The 16,900-nt window shown below is 40.3% G+C and overlaps 1 protein-coding gene across 3 annotated transcripts in view; it reads right to left on the bottom strand.

Annotated features, from left to right (window-relative positions):
* LOC124711601 (protein ARV1) overlaps positions 1-16,900 on the bottom strand; it is a 71,190-nt gene that overhangs the window by 27,309 nt on the left and 26,981 nt on the right. For all 3 annotated transcript variants that reach the window (XM_047241771.1, XM_047241762.1, XM_047241779.1), the window contains exons 2-3: positions 15,687-15,791; positions 703-822 (exon numbers count right to left, since the gene is read on the bottom strand). In XM_047241771.1, the coding sequence (XP_047097727.1) occupies positions 703-822; positions 15,687-15,788 (222 nt within the window). In that variant the 5' untranslated portion in view covers positions 15,789-15,791. The remainder of the gene's footprint in view (positions 1-702; positions 823-15,686; positions 15,792-16,900) is intronic.

Below are 16,900 nucleotides of genomic sequence, written 5' to 3'. Positions count from 1 at the left end.
ATCTATGTAATTATGTAAAGAAAAACTGATTTATGGTGAGGTCTTTGCAACAAAACTGTTACTTCTCCTCTCTCCGAGCTTCAGATATACAATAATTGTTGTATCAGTGTGAACCAGGTGAGAGTATAATAAAACCACATCACAACTTCAGTCATTTCCTAGATTTCATGAAACAAAGTTCAGATTTGAGTTTGTCTCCATACTCTCAATCTTCAAACAGCATATGAAGAAAATCTGGATAAATATGGGTTATAGTTAACATCACGCCACTGAATCTGTTTCACTGTTAAAAATAAAACTGCACATGTTCAAGTTTTACCCTAGTGTGTGTGTGCGAGAGAGAGAGAGAGAGAGAGAGAGAGAGAGAGAGAGAGAGAGAGAGAGAGAGAGAGTGCCCTGGCAGAGTTTTATTAATATTTTTGTTTTAGATCGGTTGGAAACGTTTAAACATTAAGAGATGTGTGTGGTAATGCAGTATGCAATGCGAAGGTTTGTGAATAACGTGACATTAATTCTCTTTAAATATATTAATACATAAATCTCAATTTCACTTCTGCCATACTATTATAAACATTTTTCTCTATCTTCATCATACTACTTCACTGTCTTGGCTATCAATAGTCTGCAATTATATTTGTTATATTAAATACAGTGACAAGTTACAGTCAAAAAGAATATGTGAAATAGTATAAATATAAGTACCTCAAAGCCAGTATTCCACAAGATGTGTCGGTAAGCTTGCTCATTCAGCAGAACCAGGTCAATCATAACAATTACAGGGTCATATTCAATATACTTGTCAGCAACGTTCTTGCAATTTTGCTGGAATAAAGATAGACTATGTTAAAATAATAAATAAACCACATATCTTGAAACTAAGTTTAACTCATTTCTCCTGTTTTTCATGGCTACCCATGAACCATGGATCATTCCATGGTGGGGTTGGTTCCACGCCACAATGATACAGATAACTGTACTGTAAGGCTGCATTCACAGATGCACCGACAAGTTGTTAGACGCCATCACCATAGGTTGCCTGGTACCGTCAGCTGACAGCTTGGTCACAGTGTGTCCGATCCCCCTCATCAGTTTTTTGCAGGGTGAAGGAGGCTAGGTTCAGTTAGAATCTGTTTTATCTATGTAGCAAATCTCCTTCAGCTATTGAAATAATCATACAAGTTCAAGGAATATATAAGAAGACGGGAGAAACATTTTGTTACATACTTGGCATGATTCGTGGTGACCCTTAAAAGCAAGATTACAAAAACCCACTGTTTCACTGTATTTATTTAAAGCTGTGCAGGCGTATGTCAATTAACCTTCAATTACTGTCATTCAGCATACTTGTGAAAGATAATCATAAAATTTAGCATAAGACACTCTGAACACCTAAGGCAATGAAAAGTGCAAATACATACTATACACCACATTTGCAAAACACTTCATATAACAGAATCATCACACTACTGGCACAAAAATCCCAGTAAGCAGTAATAATTATTTGTAGACACCTAATGCCAACATACAACTCAAAAAAGACCCACTACAGAAACTATAAGCCTAAGATATGCCACTCCTCTCACTCTAACAAATTTTTTTGAGGTTATAATCCCCACATAAAGTTTCCAATAAGATTTTGCCTACTTGTAATTTCCAATAAACCTGTGCTTTTAGTCCATAGAGTAAACTAGGACTCACGTCTGGAGAATATGCTGGGTGGTGCAGTACTTCCCAGTCCTACTGATCGGAGAGAGCAGCCACAGCTTGCGCCATATGCACCTGCACATTGTCATGCAAAATGATGGGTGGGTTGCGCAGAAAGTGTCTCCACTTCTTTCGAAAAGGTGGTCGCAGGTGATGTTCCAAAAAAACAGTAATACTGTGGACTGACAGTATGCTGTGAAGGAACGTAATGTGTTACGATAACACCATCACAGTGCTACACGAGAATCACCATAACTTTAGACCGTTTCATTTGCAACATCAACAGAACAAGTTCTATTAACGGTATACTACGTCTTCCACATCACTGGCAACGGGTTCTAAACAATGCTGGTGACTAATTTTGAAAGAAAGTAACAGGTGCAAACATGTAACTCTTTTGTATCGGTTGTCAATAAATAGTTGCACTACTTAAGTTCCAACCCTCATATATCCTGATGATATTTTCATCATCAGAATGCCATGAAATAACTCTTTCTTGGACTAAATTTATCAGCTTCTCACATTCAACATTTTGTGTGTGAGAATGTCTGTCAATTTGACCAAAGAAAACAAACCAATTTGTATTTCACTGATTGTTGTCTGTTTATTCAGATGTTGAGATCGGCTATAGTGTGACTGCACACATATCGGTGTACTGATTTGGTCATCGTCAGATTCCACCGATACGGATGCCACTGTGACTGCAGCCTGTGGAGGGGCCAGACTAACTTTTGGTTCCTGAAGAAAAGTGGCCTTGTCAGTAGTTGCAGGGACAATATTCTGGGTGATAGAGATTTGATCTTGTAACATAAGACAACAAAGCCTTGCTATGCTGGTACTGCGATCAGCTGAAAGCAACAGGAAACTATAGCTGTTATTTTTCCCAAGGGCATGCAACTGCTTAATATGGATGACGATGGTATCCTCTTGAGTAAAATATTGCGGAGGTGAAATGGCCTCCCTTTTGGGAGTCTAGGTGGTGACTACTCAGGAGGATATTTTCAGAAGAAACAAAAATGGCATTGTACGGGTCTGGATCTGAGTGTGGAAATTTATTCCCATTAATCGGGTAGGTAGGCTAGAAAATTTAACATCTTAACACACTGCATTTTTATTTCCAAATTAAGTTTGAAAAATATTTTTTATTAATGAAAAACAACCTGTACTGAATGACATTACATACAGACATAGAAATATAGCTTTTGTAGCTTTTGAATCTTGAAGTAATGACCTATAAATTTTTAAAGATCACCATTAATAAATTCCTAAGTATACTCGTAAACTAGACTTTGAGAGAAATATCCCGAAGCTTGAAGCCTCTTAAGTTTCTGGGTTCTATGAAGTTGAACCATGTATTTCTCAATGGTTTCCTGCAACAGAAATCTTGGAAAAGCTGGATGAAGCACAGTGGACAAAATTATCTCTGGCAAGCACTTGTCAGTCAATTGACAAACTGCCATAACTTTCAGTCCTTACTGTTGTTCTTCAGTTTCTGAGATGCTAAATTCAATGCCAAACTCAGGATCACTATAGCCATCCTTTTTGGAAAGCACTGCCTAAACAACAATACAGAACACACTGAAAGCACACAATTTGTTGCCAACTATCTAAATCTGCACCAGTAAAGAAGACTAGTAGAAACCACATCAAACAAAACATGACAGCCAGGCCACAAATGCAGGACTGTACACACTCTAGGTAGTTGCAGAACACATAAATATTGATGATGAAATTGATATAAGCGAGATTTTTTTCCCCAAAAGTCTGCTCTTAATTTGTCTATGTATATTCAGGATTTTAAGTTTCTGTCAAAATAGTAAAAACAAAATAATTTAGGATTTTATGTTAAGGGGTTAAAAAGGAAAATAGATAAACTCAAGGCAAATATTTTGGGGATTTGTGAACTCTCGTGGCAGGAATAACAGGACTTATGGCCAGGTAAATACAGGGTTAGCGGTAGAAAACCATATAGGAATAATGCAACATACTGAATGTGTTATCTGACTCGCAACAGACATGAAGCCAAACACACACAAACACACACACACACACACACACACACATATATATATATTCCAATTCTCGATGCCATGTGTGCAAGAATTTAAAGACAAACTATACAAATCACAGTGATATACAATTTAGCATATGAACAAAGTTTAGATGAGGCTAGAGGACTTTTATGAACTGAAATGGAAGATACAGGACCAGACACAAAAATTCCATAATATTATTTATGATTCAAATGTTATTACCAAGTGAGATATGGAAACACTATATAAAATCCAATAATTTGAGGATGAGATGGAGGAAGAATGTAAAGTTGTAAAAGTGTGAAGAATGTTGCATACGCACAATTCTGCGACAAACAATTTGTGAGAAAATTGTCACAGCAAGAAAAAGAGAAATAACGAAACTACATGGTAAGAATCAAGAAGTACAGGATAGACAGAGCTGTAAATATGAATTTCTGAAATTGTTGAGTTGGTTGAACAGTGTACACAGAATGCCTCAGTAGAGGTCATTGACAAATAACTGTTATGGAAAATACATTATTTGAATAAGAAAGAAGCAACTTAACACATTGTGAAACATGATTCTGGTAGATACTTATTTTCATATATGTTAGTATTAATTGTTCAAGTCATTTGGCAATGTGTTTCTGATAACATTTTTTCAAGCAGTTCAGAAATGCATTCCCAAGATTCTGGAATAAGGAAAAGAAACAGCCAAAAGCTGATTAAATTACCAATGTTTCTTACAATCTTACTTAGAAGTAACTCTGAAGAATCACTGAGTGACAAAAAAAAATACCTATATGAGGAAATTTTTGTGGGAGTAACAGCCACAGAAGAAGAAGAAGAAGAAGAAGAAGAAGAAGAATTATGCCAATGAGATGTCCATGAAAGTACCAAAAAATATGGGTCAGTGTCATCAGAGACGACAAAATTGATTCAAACAATGGAAAGTCTGAGTTGGAATATTAAAAATTATGGAAAGGAGAGATTGCTACTCACCAAATCTGGCCTGAGTAGTCAGAGATAGCAGTCCTGGGTGTGTAAGAGGTGTGCTTGCTTGCTTTTTTTCTTTCCTGAGGAGAGCTTTGGCCAAAAGCTCAATGTGTACTAGTCTTTGTGTTGTGCTTATCTGCCACTCAACAGATCATCTTCAAGGTGAGTAGCAATCTATTCTTTCCAAAATTGCTAAAACTGAGTTAGATGGATACAACCATGAGGGGAATCTTTTACATTAAGAAGAAAAAATGTCAGCAGACACGTTAATATCAATAGAACAGGCTGAAGTTTTTACCTTTAAAATAAAATCCTCACTCAAAATTGGTAAAGGAATGAGTGATACCTCTTCAGTGCTCTGTGACCAAACTTTCCGCGATAGCACAGGTTGTCATTTTACTTGTATTTTGTGTTTACTTCAAATTCTGGCACCAATGAGAATGAACTGCCTGAATGCATACTTTGGAAAAGAACAATGCATCTACAGAAACAAGTACAGAGCTTAGTAGTGGTTCTAAACTTGAATGTAACATTAATTGTAGAAAGTGATTGTTGTGAGTGTGAAGCTGAGATTAATTCTTGTAATGGGGTTCCAACAAATGGCATGTGGTAGTGGAAGAAGGAGAATGAAAATTGTATTTCCATAGACAGTTTTGAATCCATAATTAATCTACAGCATGTGCACAAAAGTATCTGGTCTCCCTACTGAATGAGCTGTGTGCCTTCTGCTTTAAGCATCTTAGAGAATGTAGTAAGTGCATGTAGATTATGTCAATAAGCCTCAACACACATCACATTCAGGATCTTGGATGGTACCCACCAAATTTAAACAACAAAGAAGTAATACTTTCAAGATCAGTTGCAAGGCTGAGAAGTTTGATACAAACAGCACTGTGCAGGTAAATGGCTTATCATCCAGCGGCAGTGTAAGTTATGGTACTGGTGTTCACACAAATAACTTGCCATGTGATATCATGGAGGCCTCTTGGTACAGACTTCATGTGGAAGGTGTAATTGTTACTGTAATGACAATGAAATGAAGATGGGCAGGACAAGGAAGTTACTTATTGAATTTCTAGCCTTAAGAAAATATGAAGCTGATGTCCTAATGAAAACTGTGTAAATGACAATGCATGCAGCTGAACCCCACAGTAACATGGAGAAATCTGTGGATGTCAAATGGTTAACGGCCGAAATGCCACTATGTTGCAAATTATCTTTAAAAAAATTGTCAAAAATACATTTAACAATGATATTAGTCTGCAGCTGTCTACTTAATTTGTTTCCCCTGTTTGTGTAGATTCGCACCAACAAGGGAATGGTCCAATAAGACACATCGATGCCTACCCTGAAATTTTTTACACAGGAAGAAGACAACGAAAGAAATACACGACCAAAATTTTAGCTGCTAAGAGGCACTGCAAGTATTTTGTAAGAAATGTGGAAGTTACACATTTTTGCCTCACAAAGAACAGCTTATAACAGCGGGATGTACACCCCCAAACACCTAGTGTGTGACTCAGCGAATCACTCGCGCAGTGTTGTGTAGTGGAATTATCCGGAGTTCAAAGACAACAATTTTAAGCACCTAAAGCCTGGTATACAATGGAGCGAATGGAAGCAAACACATGCGAATGAGCATCTGCAGAAAATTCACTACCATTAACTTGTGTATGGGTAGAACCATTTATACCAGAGGAATGGGAGAGGACATGTGGTAGCGAACATTACCTATGAACACCATGTTGTTAGTTTTTGGAGCTAATATTCGGCATACAGGATACAACTATATCTTGTTAGAGCCACAATGTGAAACTTTGCTATTGAGTGAGGATTATTTCACATGGTGAGTGCACTGTTCTCGATGGAGTATGCAAAATGGGACAGGGAAGAAAGAATTTAAGTGTCTCAATTTGTACGGAAGCATGACATGCGTGGAGATTGTATACTTTACATGGAACTGCATCTCTATCTCTCACTGGCCCAAAATTTTCCTTGTATGCTGGCTGCCATTTTTCCTCAGCTTCTCATTACCATTGAGGGTAAATTTATGAACAGAACACTAACTACCGACGTGGAGCATCATCTCAAAAGGTGACATAGCTAGCGTTTCCACTATGTGTGTAATGTGTAGTGGCAAAATGGTAGCTTCACGATCCAGAGACCGTGGGATCAAATCCTGTTCAGACCACAACTTTTCCACCAATCACTTCTCACAGATGTTGGAGAGGCCACGAAAGACATGTGGTTCTTCCACACTTCTTTGGTGTGACGTCATAAGCGAGTGACTGGTGTGAGATCGCTCTCTAAGTTTTTATATATTTTTTTAGGTTTCAGATACATATTTTAACAGTTTTTGTGATAATATTTACTATATAAGTGACTTATTAGTGGTTTCTTCATTCACCTCTGCCTTTCTTGTGTTGTGACCTGATATTTATGAGTGTTTCATATTGAGCAACGTAACCTCTTACCTGTGTTTACATTCCGTGCTGACCAGTTGCAGCTGTCGCGGCGCGTCGAAAGCTAAGTACTAACTAATGGTTTGTGTATAGCGGTTTATTTAGGAACTTTAGTAGTCTTCAACCGGTGTTTTTTGTGTTTTCTGGTGAAATAATTTTAGAAGAACATTTTGGGAACTGTTTTCAGCTTCGTTACTGTGTCATTAGACGTTTGATTCTCTTTCTGTATTAGTATTTTGTTATATTCACATTTGTTGTTGATTAATTCTGTTAATAATAGTAGTTACTTCCCTTGTAGAGTAAGTTTGTGATTATTGTAGTCAGGTTTTTATCATCATCTTATTGTAGTAGCGGAACTTAGAAAAAGTAAAATTTTACCATGAGTGAGAAGTGTGGGCTTTGCCGTAGGTTCGTGAGTAGTGCATTGCAGTGTGAGACTTGTTTGAAGTATTTTCACTGGAGGGAATGCAGTGGGGAAGCCAGTGGGCGTTCTGGTGAGATCCTCTCCTGGAACTGCAGGTTATGTAGCAAGAGTAAGTTGATACAGGAGCAGGAGTGTAAGATCTGTGCCCTTCAGGTGCAGTTGAAAAATGCACAGGAAGAGCTAGATAGGATAAGGAGGGAGAAGGGGGTTGGGGAACGGGAGCTGGCTGTTGGCAAGAGATCTGCTAGGAGAAGAAGATTTTCAGATAGTTTTACTATTGGTGTTTACAATAGATATGACCAACTGTTAGAGTCTAGTGGAGAGGAATCTCTAGTAGCTGTAGTTACGGTGGCTAGAACAGTTGCAAAGTCGAAGAGGAAGAAGAAGGTTTTGCTGTTAGGTAGTTCTCATGGCAGAGGTGTAGGCCAGCAGTTGCAGGAAGTGCTGGGGAGTGAGTACCAGGTCACCAGCATTGTGAAGCCTAATGCAGGATTGGCTCAGGTGACTTAACATAGGGGGGTTATGTAGGGATTTTACTAAAGAGGATCAGGTAGTGATTGTGGGTGGGGCTGGTAATAGTATTGATAGGGATGGGGAGTATGACATAGATGGTGACCTGGAAAAGATAGCCACTCAGACTGGCAACACGAATATGCATGCTGTTTCAGCACCAAGATCGGCCTCATCTTAATACAGCCGTCAGGCGTAATAACATGAGACTTGGGAGTGCGCTGATGACAGAAAGCATGGGTCACATTTCACTGGTGTCAGTGGAGTCTATCAGCAGGACGGGTTTCACTAGACATGGCCTGCACCTCAACAGGTATGGGAAGGGGAGGTTAGCAAAGCTTATAGGTGACATCATAGGTGGGGTTGGTGGGATCACTCATGGGAAAATTCCTGCAGTAGTGGGTGTTAGAGCTGCACCTTTTTTAGATTGAAGTCAGCTGATAGGTATTCCTGCTTAAGGGAAATCTCTCTAATAAAGGAACCACTTTTGACAAAGGTATCCGAGTAATGAGGGAATTAGTATATTTCATCAAAATATACAAGGTATTAGAGATAAAGTTAGTGAACTGCTCATAGATGTTGACTCAGAAATTATTGGTATATCTGAACACTTCTTAAATAAGGAGATAATTCAGAGGCTTCCTTTACAGGATACAGGTTGGCTGGCAGCTTTTCAAGGAGCTCTTTGCGGTGTGGGGGAGTAGCCATGTATGTGAAAAACGGCATCCCATTTGAGTCAATTGATGTTTCAAAGTACTGCACCGAAAAAGTGTTTGAATGTTGTGCAGGTGTGGTTAAATTTAATGGAGCTAAACTTCTAACAGTTGTTATTTATAGAACCCCAGACTTCGATTTCACAACATTTTTGCTAAAGCTAGAGGAGGTTCTTGGTTCACTTTATAGGAAATACAAAAAGTTAGTTATATGTGGTGACTTCAATATTAATTGTATAGGTGATTGTGCAAGGAAGAGGATGCTGGTAGACCACCTTACTTCATATAATCTTATGCAAACCGTATTCTTTCCAACGAGAGTGCAAGGGAACAGTAGAACAACCATAGACAACATTTTTGTTCATTCCTCATTACTAGAAGGGCATTCTGTTAGCACAAAGGTGAATGGCCTTTCAGATCATGATGCACAAATTTTAACTCTAAAAGATTTTTGTGCTGCAACACGTGTTAAATATAGTCATCAGCTGTTTAGGAAAGCTGATCCAGTTGCTGTAGAGACCTTTGTAAACCTTATCAAGGAACAGGAGTGGCAAGATGTTTATAGCGCTGATACAGTAGACGATAAATATAACGATTTTCTCAAGACTTTCTTCGTGCTCTTTGAAGGTTCAAAACAGGGTACTAGCACAAACAGGCAGCCTGGGTGGCTGACTAGAGGGATAAGAATATCTTGTAGAACGAAGTGGCAATTATATCAAAACGTTAGAAACAGTCAAAATCTAAATGCAGCAGCACATTACAAAAAGGTGCGTAAAAATTTTATTAGGAAGGCAAAAAGTATGTGTGTATGCAGACAGAATAGCTAAGTCTCAGGATAAAATTAAAACCATATGGTCAGTCGTAAAGGAAGTGGCTGGTCTCCAGAGACAGGTCGAGGATATAGAATCAGTGCGTAGTGAGAAGGTCCGTGTTCTGATAAGTCGCATATATGTACAGTATTTAATAATCACTTTCTGAATTTAGCAGGTGAACTAAATACACTCCTGGAAATGGAAAAAAGAACACATTGACACCGGTGTGTCAGACCCACCATACTTGCTCCGGACACTGCGAGAGGGCTGTACAAGCAATGATCACACGCACGGCACAGTGGACACACCAGGAACCGCGGTGTTGGCCGTCGAATGGCGCTAGCTGCGCAGCATTTGTGCACCGCCGCCGTCAGTGTCAGCCAGTTTGCCATGGCATACGGAGCTCCATCGCAGTCTTTAACATTGGTAGCATGCCGCGACAGCGTGGACGTGAACCGTATGTGCAGTTGACGGACTTTGAGCGAGGGCGTATAGTGGGCATGCGGGAGGCCGGGTGGACGTACCGCCGAGTTGCTCAACACGTGGGGCGTGAGGTCTCCACAGTACATCGATGTTGTCGCCAGTGGTCGGCGGAAGGTGCACGTGCCCGTCGACCTGGGACCGGACCGCAGCGACGCACGGATGCACGCCAAGACCGTAGGATCCTACGCAGTGCCGTAGGGGACCGCACCGCCACTTCCCAGCAAATTAGGGACACTGTTGCCCTTGGGGTATCGGCGAGGACCATTCGCAACCGTCTCCATGAAGCTGGGCTACGGTCCCGCACACCGTTAGGCCGTCTTCCGCTCACGCCCCAACATCGTGCAGCCCGCCTCCAGTGGTGTCGCAACGGGCGTGAATGGAGGGACGAATGGAGACGTGTCGTCTTCAGCGATGAGAGTCGCTTCTGCCTTGGTGCCAATGATGGTCGTATGCGTGTTTGGCGCCGTGCAGGTGAGCGCCACAATCAGGACTGCATACGACCGAGGCACACAGGGCCAACACCCGGCATCATGGTGTGGGGAGCGATCTCCTACACTGGCCGTACACCACTGGTGATCGTCGAGGGGACACCGAATAGTGCACGGTACATCCAAACCGTCATCGAACCCATCGTTCTACCATTCCTAGACCGGCAAGGGAACTTGCTGTTCCAACAGGACAATGCACGTCCGCATGTATCCCGTGCCACCCAACGTGCTCTAGAAGGTGTAAGTCAACTACCCTGGCCAGCAAGATCTCCGGATCTGTCCCCCATTGAGCATGTTTGGGACTGGATGAAGCGTCGTCTCACGCGGTCTGCACGTCCAGCACGAACGCTGGTCCAACTGAGGCGCCAGGTGGAAATGGCATGGCAAGCCGTTCCACAGGACTACATCCAGCATCTCTACGATCGTCTCCATGGGAGAATAGCAGCCTGCATTGCTGCGAAAGGTGGATATACACTGTACTAGTGCCGACATTGTGCATGCTCTGTTGCCTGTGTCTATGTGCCTGTGGTTCTGTCAGTGTGATCATGTGATGTATCTGACCCCAGGAATGTGTCAATAAAGTTTCCCCTTCCTGGGACAATGAATTCACGGTGTTCTTATTTCAATTTCCAGGAGTGTAGAAACCTAGTCCCAACAGGGAAGCATATAGCGCTCTTAGAAAAAAGTGTTCCGAGCCTGAAATGCTTCTCCATGATACTGACAAGAGGGAGATTGAGTTAATAATTAAATAACTAAAGACCAAGAACTCTCATGGATATGACGGGGTATTTAGCAGAATACTGAAGTATTGTTCTATGTATGTTAGCCCAGTACTTAGCCATATCTGTAATTTTTCCTTTAGGAGTGGTCGGTTTCCTGACTGATTAAAGTACTCGGTAGTGAAGCCACTTTATAAAAAGGGAGATATTGATAATGTTGACAATTTTAGACCTATTTCTGTGCCATCGGTGTTTGCTAAAGTTATCGAGAAGGTTGTATATACAAGGTTACTGGAGCATTTAAAATCACATAATTTGCTGTCAAATGTTCAGTTTGGTTTTACAAATGGTTTAACAACTGAAAATGCTATATTCTCTTTTCTCTGTGAGGTTTTGGACGGATTAAATAAAAGGTTGCGAACGCTAGGTGTTTACTTTGATTTAACGAAGGCTTTTGGCTGTGTTGACCACAAAATATTACTGCAGAAGTTGGACCATTATGGAGTAAGGGGAGTAGCTTACAATTGGTTCGCCTCTTACTTTAAGAACAGAAAGCAGAAGGTAATTCTCTACAATATTGAGAGTGGTAGTGATGTTCAGTCCCAATGGGGCACTGTTAAGTGGGGCGTTCCCCAAGGGTCGGTGCTGGGGCCACTGCTGTTTCTTATTTATATAAATGATATGCCTTCTAGTATTACAGGTGATTCAAAAATATTTCTGTTTGCTGATGACACCAGCTTGGTAGTGAAGGATCTTGTGTATAATATTGAAACAGTATCAAATAATGTAGTTCATGAAATAAGTTCGTGGCGTGCAGAAAATAATTTGATGCTAAATCACAGTAAGACTCAGTTTTTACAGTTTCTAACTCACAATTCAACAAGAACCGATATTTTGATCAGACAGAATGGGCATATTATAAGCAAGACGGAACAGTTCAAGTTCCTAGACGTTCGAATAGATAGTAAGCTGTTGTGGAAAACCCATGTCCAGGATCTTGTTCAAAAACTAAATGCTGCTTTATTTACCATTAGAACAGTATCTGAAATAAGTGACACTTCAACACGAAAGTAGTCTACTTCGCATATTTTCATACGTTTATGCCGTATGGTATTATTTTTTGGAGTAATTCTTCTGATTCAAAAAGGGTATTTTTGGCTCAGAAACGGGCTGTTCGAGCTATATGTGGTGTAAGTTCGAGAACGTCTTGTCGACCCCTATTCAATAGTCTGGGAATTCTGACATTGCCCTCACAGTATATATTTTCTTTAATGTCGTTTGTTGTTAGCAATATTAGCCTATTCCCAAGAGTTAGCAGCTTTTGCTCAGTTAATACTAGGCAGAAATCCAATCTGCATGTGGAATGCACTTCCTTGACACTTGTGCAGAAAGGAGTGCAGTATTCTGCTGCATTCATTTTCAATAAGCTACCACAAGAACTCAAAAATCTTAGCAGTAGCCCAAACTCTTTTAAGTCCAAACTGAAGAGTTTCCTCATGGCTCACTCCTATTCTGTCGAGGAGCTCCTGGAAGAGCTAAAAAATTAAGCAAATTCCAGTGTTACATTGTTGGTTTTCTTTATTTAAACTTACAACTTGTCACCTGAATATGTTTTTTTTATATTTCATTTTATCTGTTTCTAATATCATGTTATAATTTCATGTATTGACTCGTTCCATGACCATGGAGACTTCTCCTTAATTTGGTCCCACGGAACAATAAATAAATAAATAAATAAATTAACTAATTAAACTACTGGTCTTCATTTTCCAATTAGGTAACTGGAGAAGGTTGGGGACATGTAATTAGCTGCAGTGGCATCCAGTTGAAAGACCTGCAAGAGGCCTGCCGCGTACACCAGACAGAATTCTCTTATGTTCGTGTTTGTTAGTTTGTCTGCTCCAGTGAAAACTTGGCTTAAACTACACAAACATTTTTTATGAATAACTTCATATTGACAGTTAAATTCTTACACAAGAAATTCTGATAAAAATGGCTAGCAGAGAAAATAAAATCATGGCAGTGTCTGATGTCACAAATGACTTCCATCAATGAGAATTTGTAATTTGTTGAAATGAAATATGTCTTGCAGTACTACATTTTATATCAATTCCTGTAGGCCATTCCTTATAATAATGTTTGAATGTTGTGCATTTGGCTATCAGTGAAACAGCTCTTTCCCCGCAGTCATCACAAAAATGTGAAGTGTCTATTGAATGACAAAAACAAACAATTTTCTTGCACCAGGCAAACCGGTCAAAGGAAAAATCGATGCAGCCAGGCACTTCGCAGTAACCACTAGCTTTATTTAGCCAAAACTGGATTGAGTCAGGAATAGTCCTGCCCATTGTTCTGCATATTGCACAGGATACCAGGCATACTTGATCAAATTCATAAATGGTGGCGAAGAAATCTGGTAATGCACACTGACTGGAACTTAAGAATACTGTTCCGCTGATAAACCTGAAATGAGAGTGAGGTATTGGTAATTATGTTGTCTGATAATTTCCTGAAAAATGCTTTCCACTGTCGAAAAAATTATTTATCGAGAGGTTGAATCGCACTAGCAGTTCCAGACAGAATCCACATTACGTCTACAGATTTTTCGTCATCCTATGCTAAAAGAGAGACCATGAATCCAACAAAAGCAATAAATTAATTTCTGCAGCTGGTAGGAATACATTTCAAATGAAATGTTGAAAATTATTCTTTCCCATTTTTCCAGATTTTGCTATGTCAATTACAAGATTTTTGCAACTAAACAGTCCATTTTTTATTTTTGGTCCTAGTAGTGTGAAGCAGTAAACCACTCACACTTATCACTGGTATTATCATATATGAATGTGTCATCGCATTCATTTATTGGGCAACTGACTCCATCTTTCTTTTACCGCAAAATGATAAAGCGTGGTGTGCATGCAGTTCTTTCCTGGAAGCGGACTGATCAGCTTTATAAACAGCTGTTGCGGGGTAACAGCAAGTTTCATCTTTACATCAGCTATGAATTTCTCTATAGCACTGTCCATCACTGGCAGCTGCTCTACACGTTTACATGATGTAAACCTGGTAATTTTGCAACTTCCTATTCTGTATGATTTCTTGAACCTGCATAGCCAGGTCGACGAAGCCTGGAAATTAACAATGTTCATGTCAGACGCAATTCGGAGGGCCATGTCTCATAGATCTCCATGGGTAATGGTGCGTAGCCTCTCACGAACAGTTCTAAATCTTTCGGACAGTTTGTCATTTAGATGGTTTTGGGTTTCCATTTGGCGCATATTTCTTACATCATGTAAAGCAACCAATAATTTGTAATAGATGTTACTTGAGTGGTAAATTCAAGAGAGTAATAACCGTGTACTGTAGTGTCAGAGAAAATATCAACAAACGGTAACCTGAAACGTCCTTTACAAATTACGATCTGGTTGTGTCGTGTTTCCTGTTTACAAATGTACCGCTGATCTCGCATCCCCCCCCCCCCCCCCCCTCTCTCTCTCTCTCTCTCTCTCTCTCTCTCTCTCTCTCTCTCTCTCTCTCTCTCTCTCTCTGTGTGTGTGTGTGTGTGTGTGTGTGTGTGTGTGCGTGCGTGCGTGTGTGTGGGCGCGCGTGTGTGGGCGCGCGTGTGTGTGGGCGCGCGTGTATGAGGGCGCGCGTGTGAGGGCGCGCGTGTGTGGGCGCGCGTGTGTGGGCGCGCGTGTGTGTGCGCGCGTGTGCGCGCGCGCGCACCTAGTTGTGCATGTGCAGTTGTTACAGTGCCAGTAGAGGTGTAACATTTCTACCGCTGCCTAGTGCGCTACGAATTTGGCACGTCATCTTTTTTTTAACACTTGCAATGCATCTTAGCAGCTAAAATTTTGACTATTTCTTTCATTGTCTTCTTCATGCGTAAAAAAATTCAGCACAGGTTTTGACATGTCTTATCGGACCATTCCTTTTAAGTATCTAAGTCTGTTTACAAAAGATCTGTTTGAAAACCTGATACATAAGCAGTCAAGGAAACTATACAATAAGTGGGATCATGACAAATATTTCTTACACTCTTCTCTTACAATACCACCCAGTGTGAAGAGCTTTACAATAATTCTGTCCTGGAAACATACATTCCTCTTCTAAAATTTTCTTCCGCTGTGTCATTCACTCAACCTCATACATTTGTCAATCCCCTTCACTAAATGTTTTGTGTCTCTATCAATAGTGAGATGAAGGTGTGAGTAATTTTTCTTGTTTATGTTCATGTAGGAAAATAGTTATCATTGTTATAATTATTAATATTATTACCATTTATTATTATAATTATATTTACATTATATATATAATAATTAATTAGTATTATTATGTCATTAATCAATTAGTTACTCACACATTCTGTCAGCTTCAGTACAGTAGCACTGTACTTCTTGAAAAGGTCCTGTATTTGGTTTCCACAGTGGATACATTCATACTGGCACCTATCATTCTGCATCAGCTGGAAACATATTTTGTAAATTTTGCTTGGATTAAAAAATATGCTGTACTTCTTTGAGAAACTATTCAACAAGAGATAAATGCATCACAATAAATAGAATATCATTATTTTATAAAAATTAATTTTTTGCATGCAGTATCAGAGGAATGAACACACACACACACACACACACACACACACACACACACACACACACACACAGTACAGCTCATGGAATTATTCAGCAAGCTTATTTATATGCCTGTCAGTAACACAATGATTCTACTATTCAGTAAATTATTACCTTTACTCGTAAATTATACTGTCTAACAAAAAAGTGAAGCAGCCAGAACAGGATGAAGAGGTGAGGGGGGGGGAGGATGAGGGGGGGGGGGGCATGAGGGGGGGGAGGATGAGGGGGGGAGGATGAGGGGGCGGAGGATGAGGGGGGGGAGGAAACTAAATGAAGTTTCACAAGTTGAGAAGGTACAGGATGCGTTTTCAGTGATTACAATATCGAGTCAAACTAACAAGGAAATTGGCAGTATCATCCCATTTATCAGTAAGATGTTCCACCCCATCTGGCCTAGGTGCAACCACTGACGCAAGTGGGAAGGGTGTCAAAGCCATTGTAACCTCTCCTAAGACAAGCTGTCCCATAGCTGTTGTAAATGGCCCACGATATTCAGGATACCGGCACTGGGATCGGGTTGACACCTGACCTCGTTCCACACATGTTCTATCAGGGACAGCTTAGGGGATCTTGCAGGCCACAGGAATATCTCACAATCACATCAAGAATTCATAGAGACATGTGCCATGTGTGGCCAAGCATTGTTATGTTAAAAATGGCCTCATAATACTGTCAAACGAGAGGTAACACATAAGGACACATGATGTCTGACACCAATTTGCAGTCAGAGTTCTTTCAAGCACTACCAGCCTCGAGCTGAGGTCATAACCGATGGCTTTCCACACAAGAACACCAGAAGTAGCACTGCTGTGCCTCTGCAAAACAACGGAAGAACAGGACCTCTCCTCACGTCATCATCATACTCACTGACGACGGTCATCCAAGGTGGTGTAAAACTGGTTCATTGCCGAACACGATGCAACACCATTCATCAGCA

Source organism: Schistocerca piceifrons, chromosome 1 (genome assembly GCF_021461385.2).
Source record: "Schistocerca piceifrons isolate TAMUIC-IGC-003096 chromosome 1, iqSchPice1.1, whole genome shotgun sequence".
NCBI classification, from domain to species: Eukaryota; Metazoa; Arthropoda; class Insecta; order Orthoptera; family Acrididae; genus Schistocerca; species Schistocerca piceifrons.
Note: the sequence above shows the minus strand (reverse complement) of the source record. Positions and strands in the feature narration are given on the sequence as shown.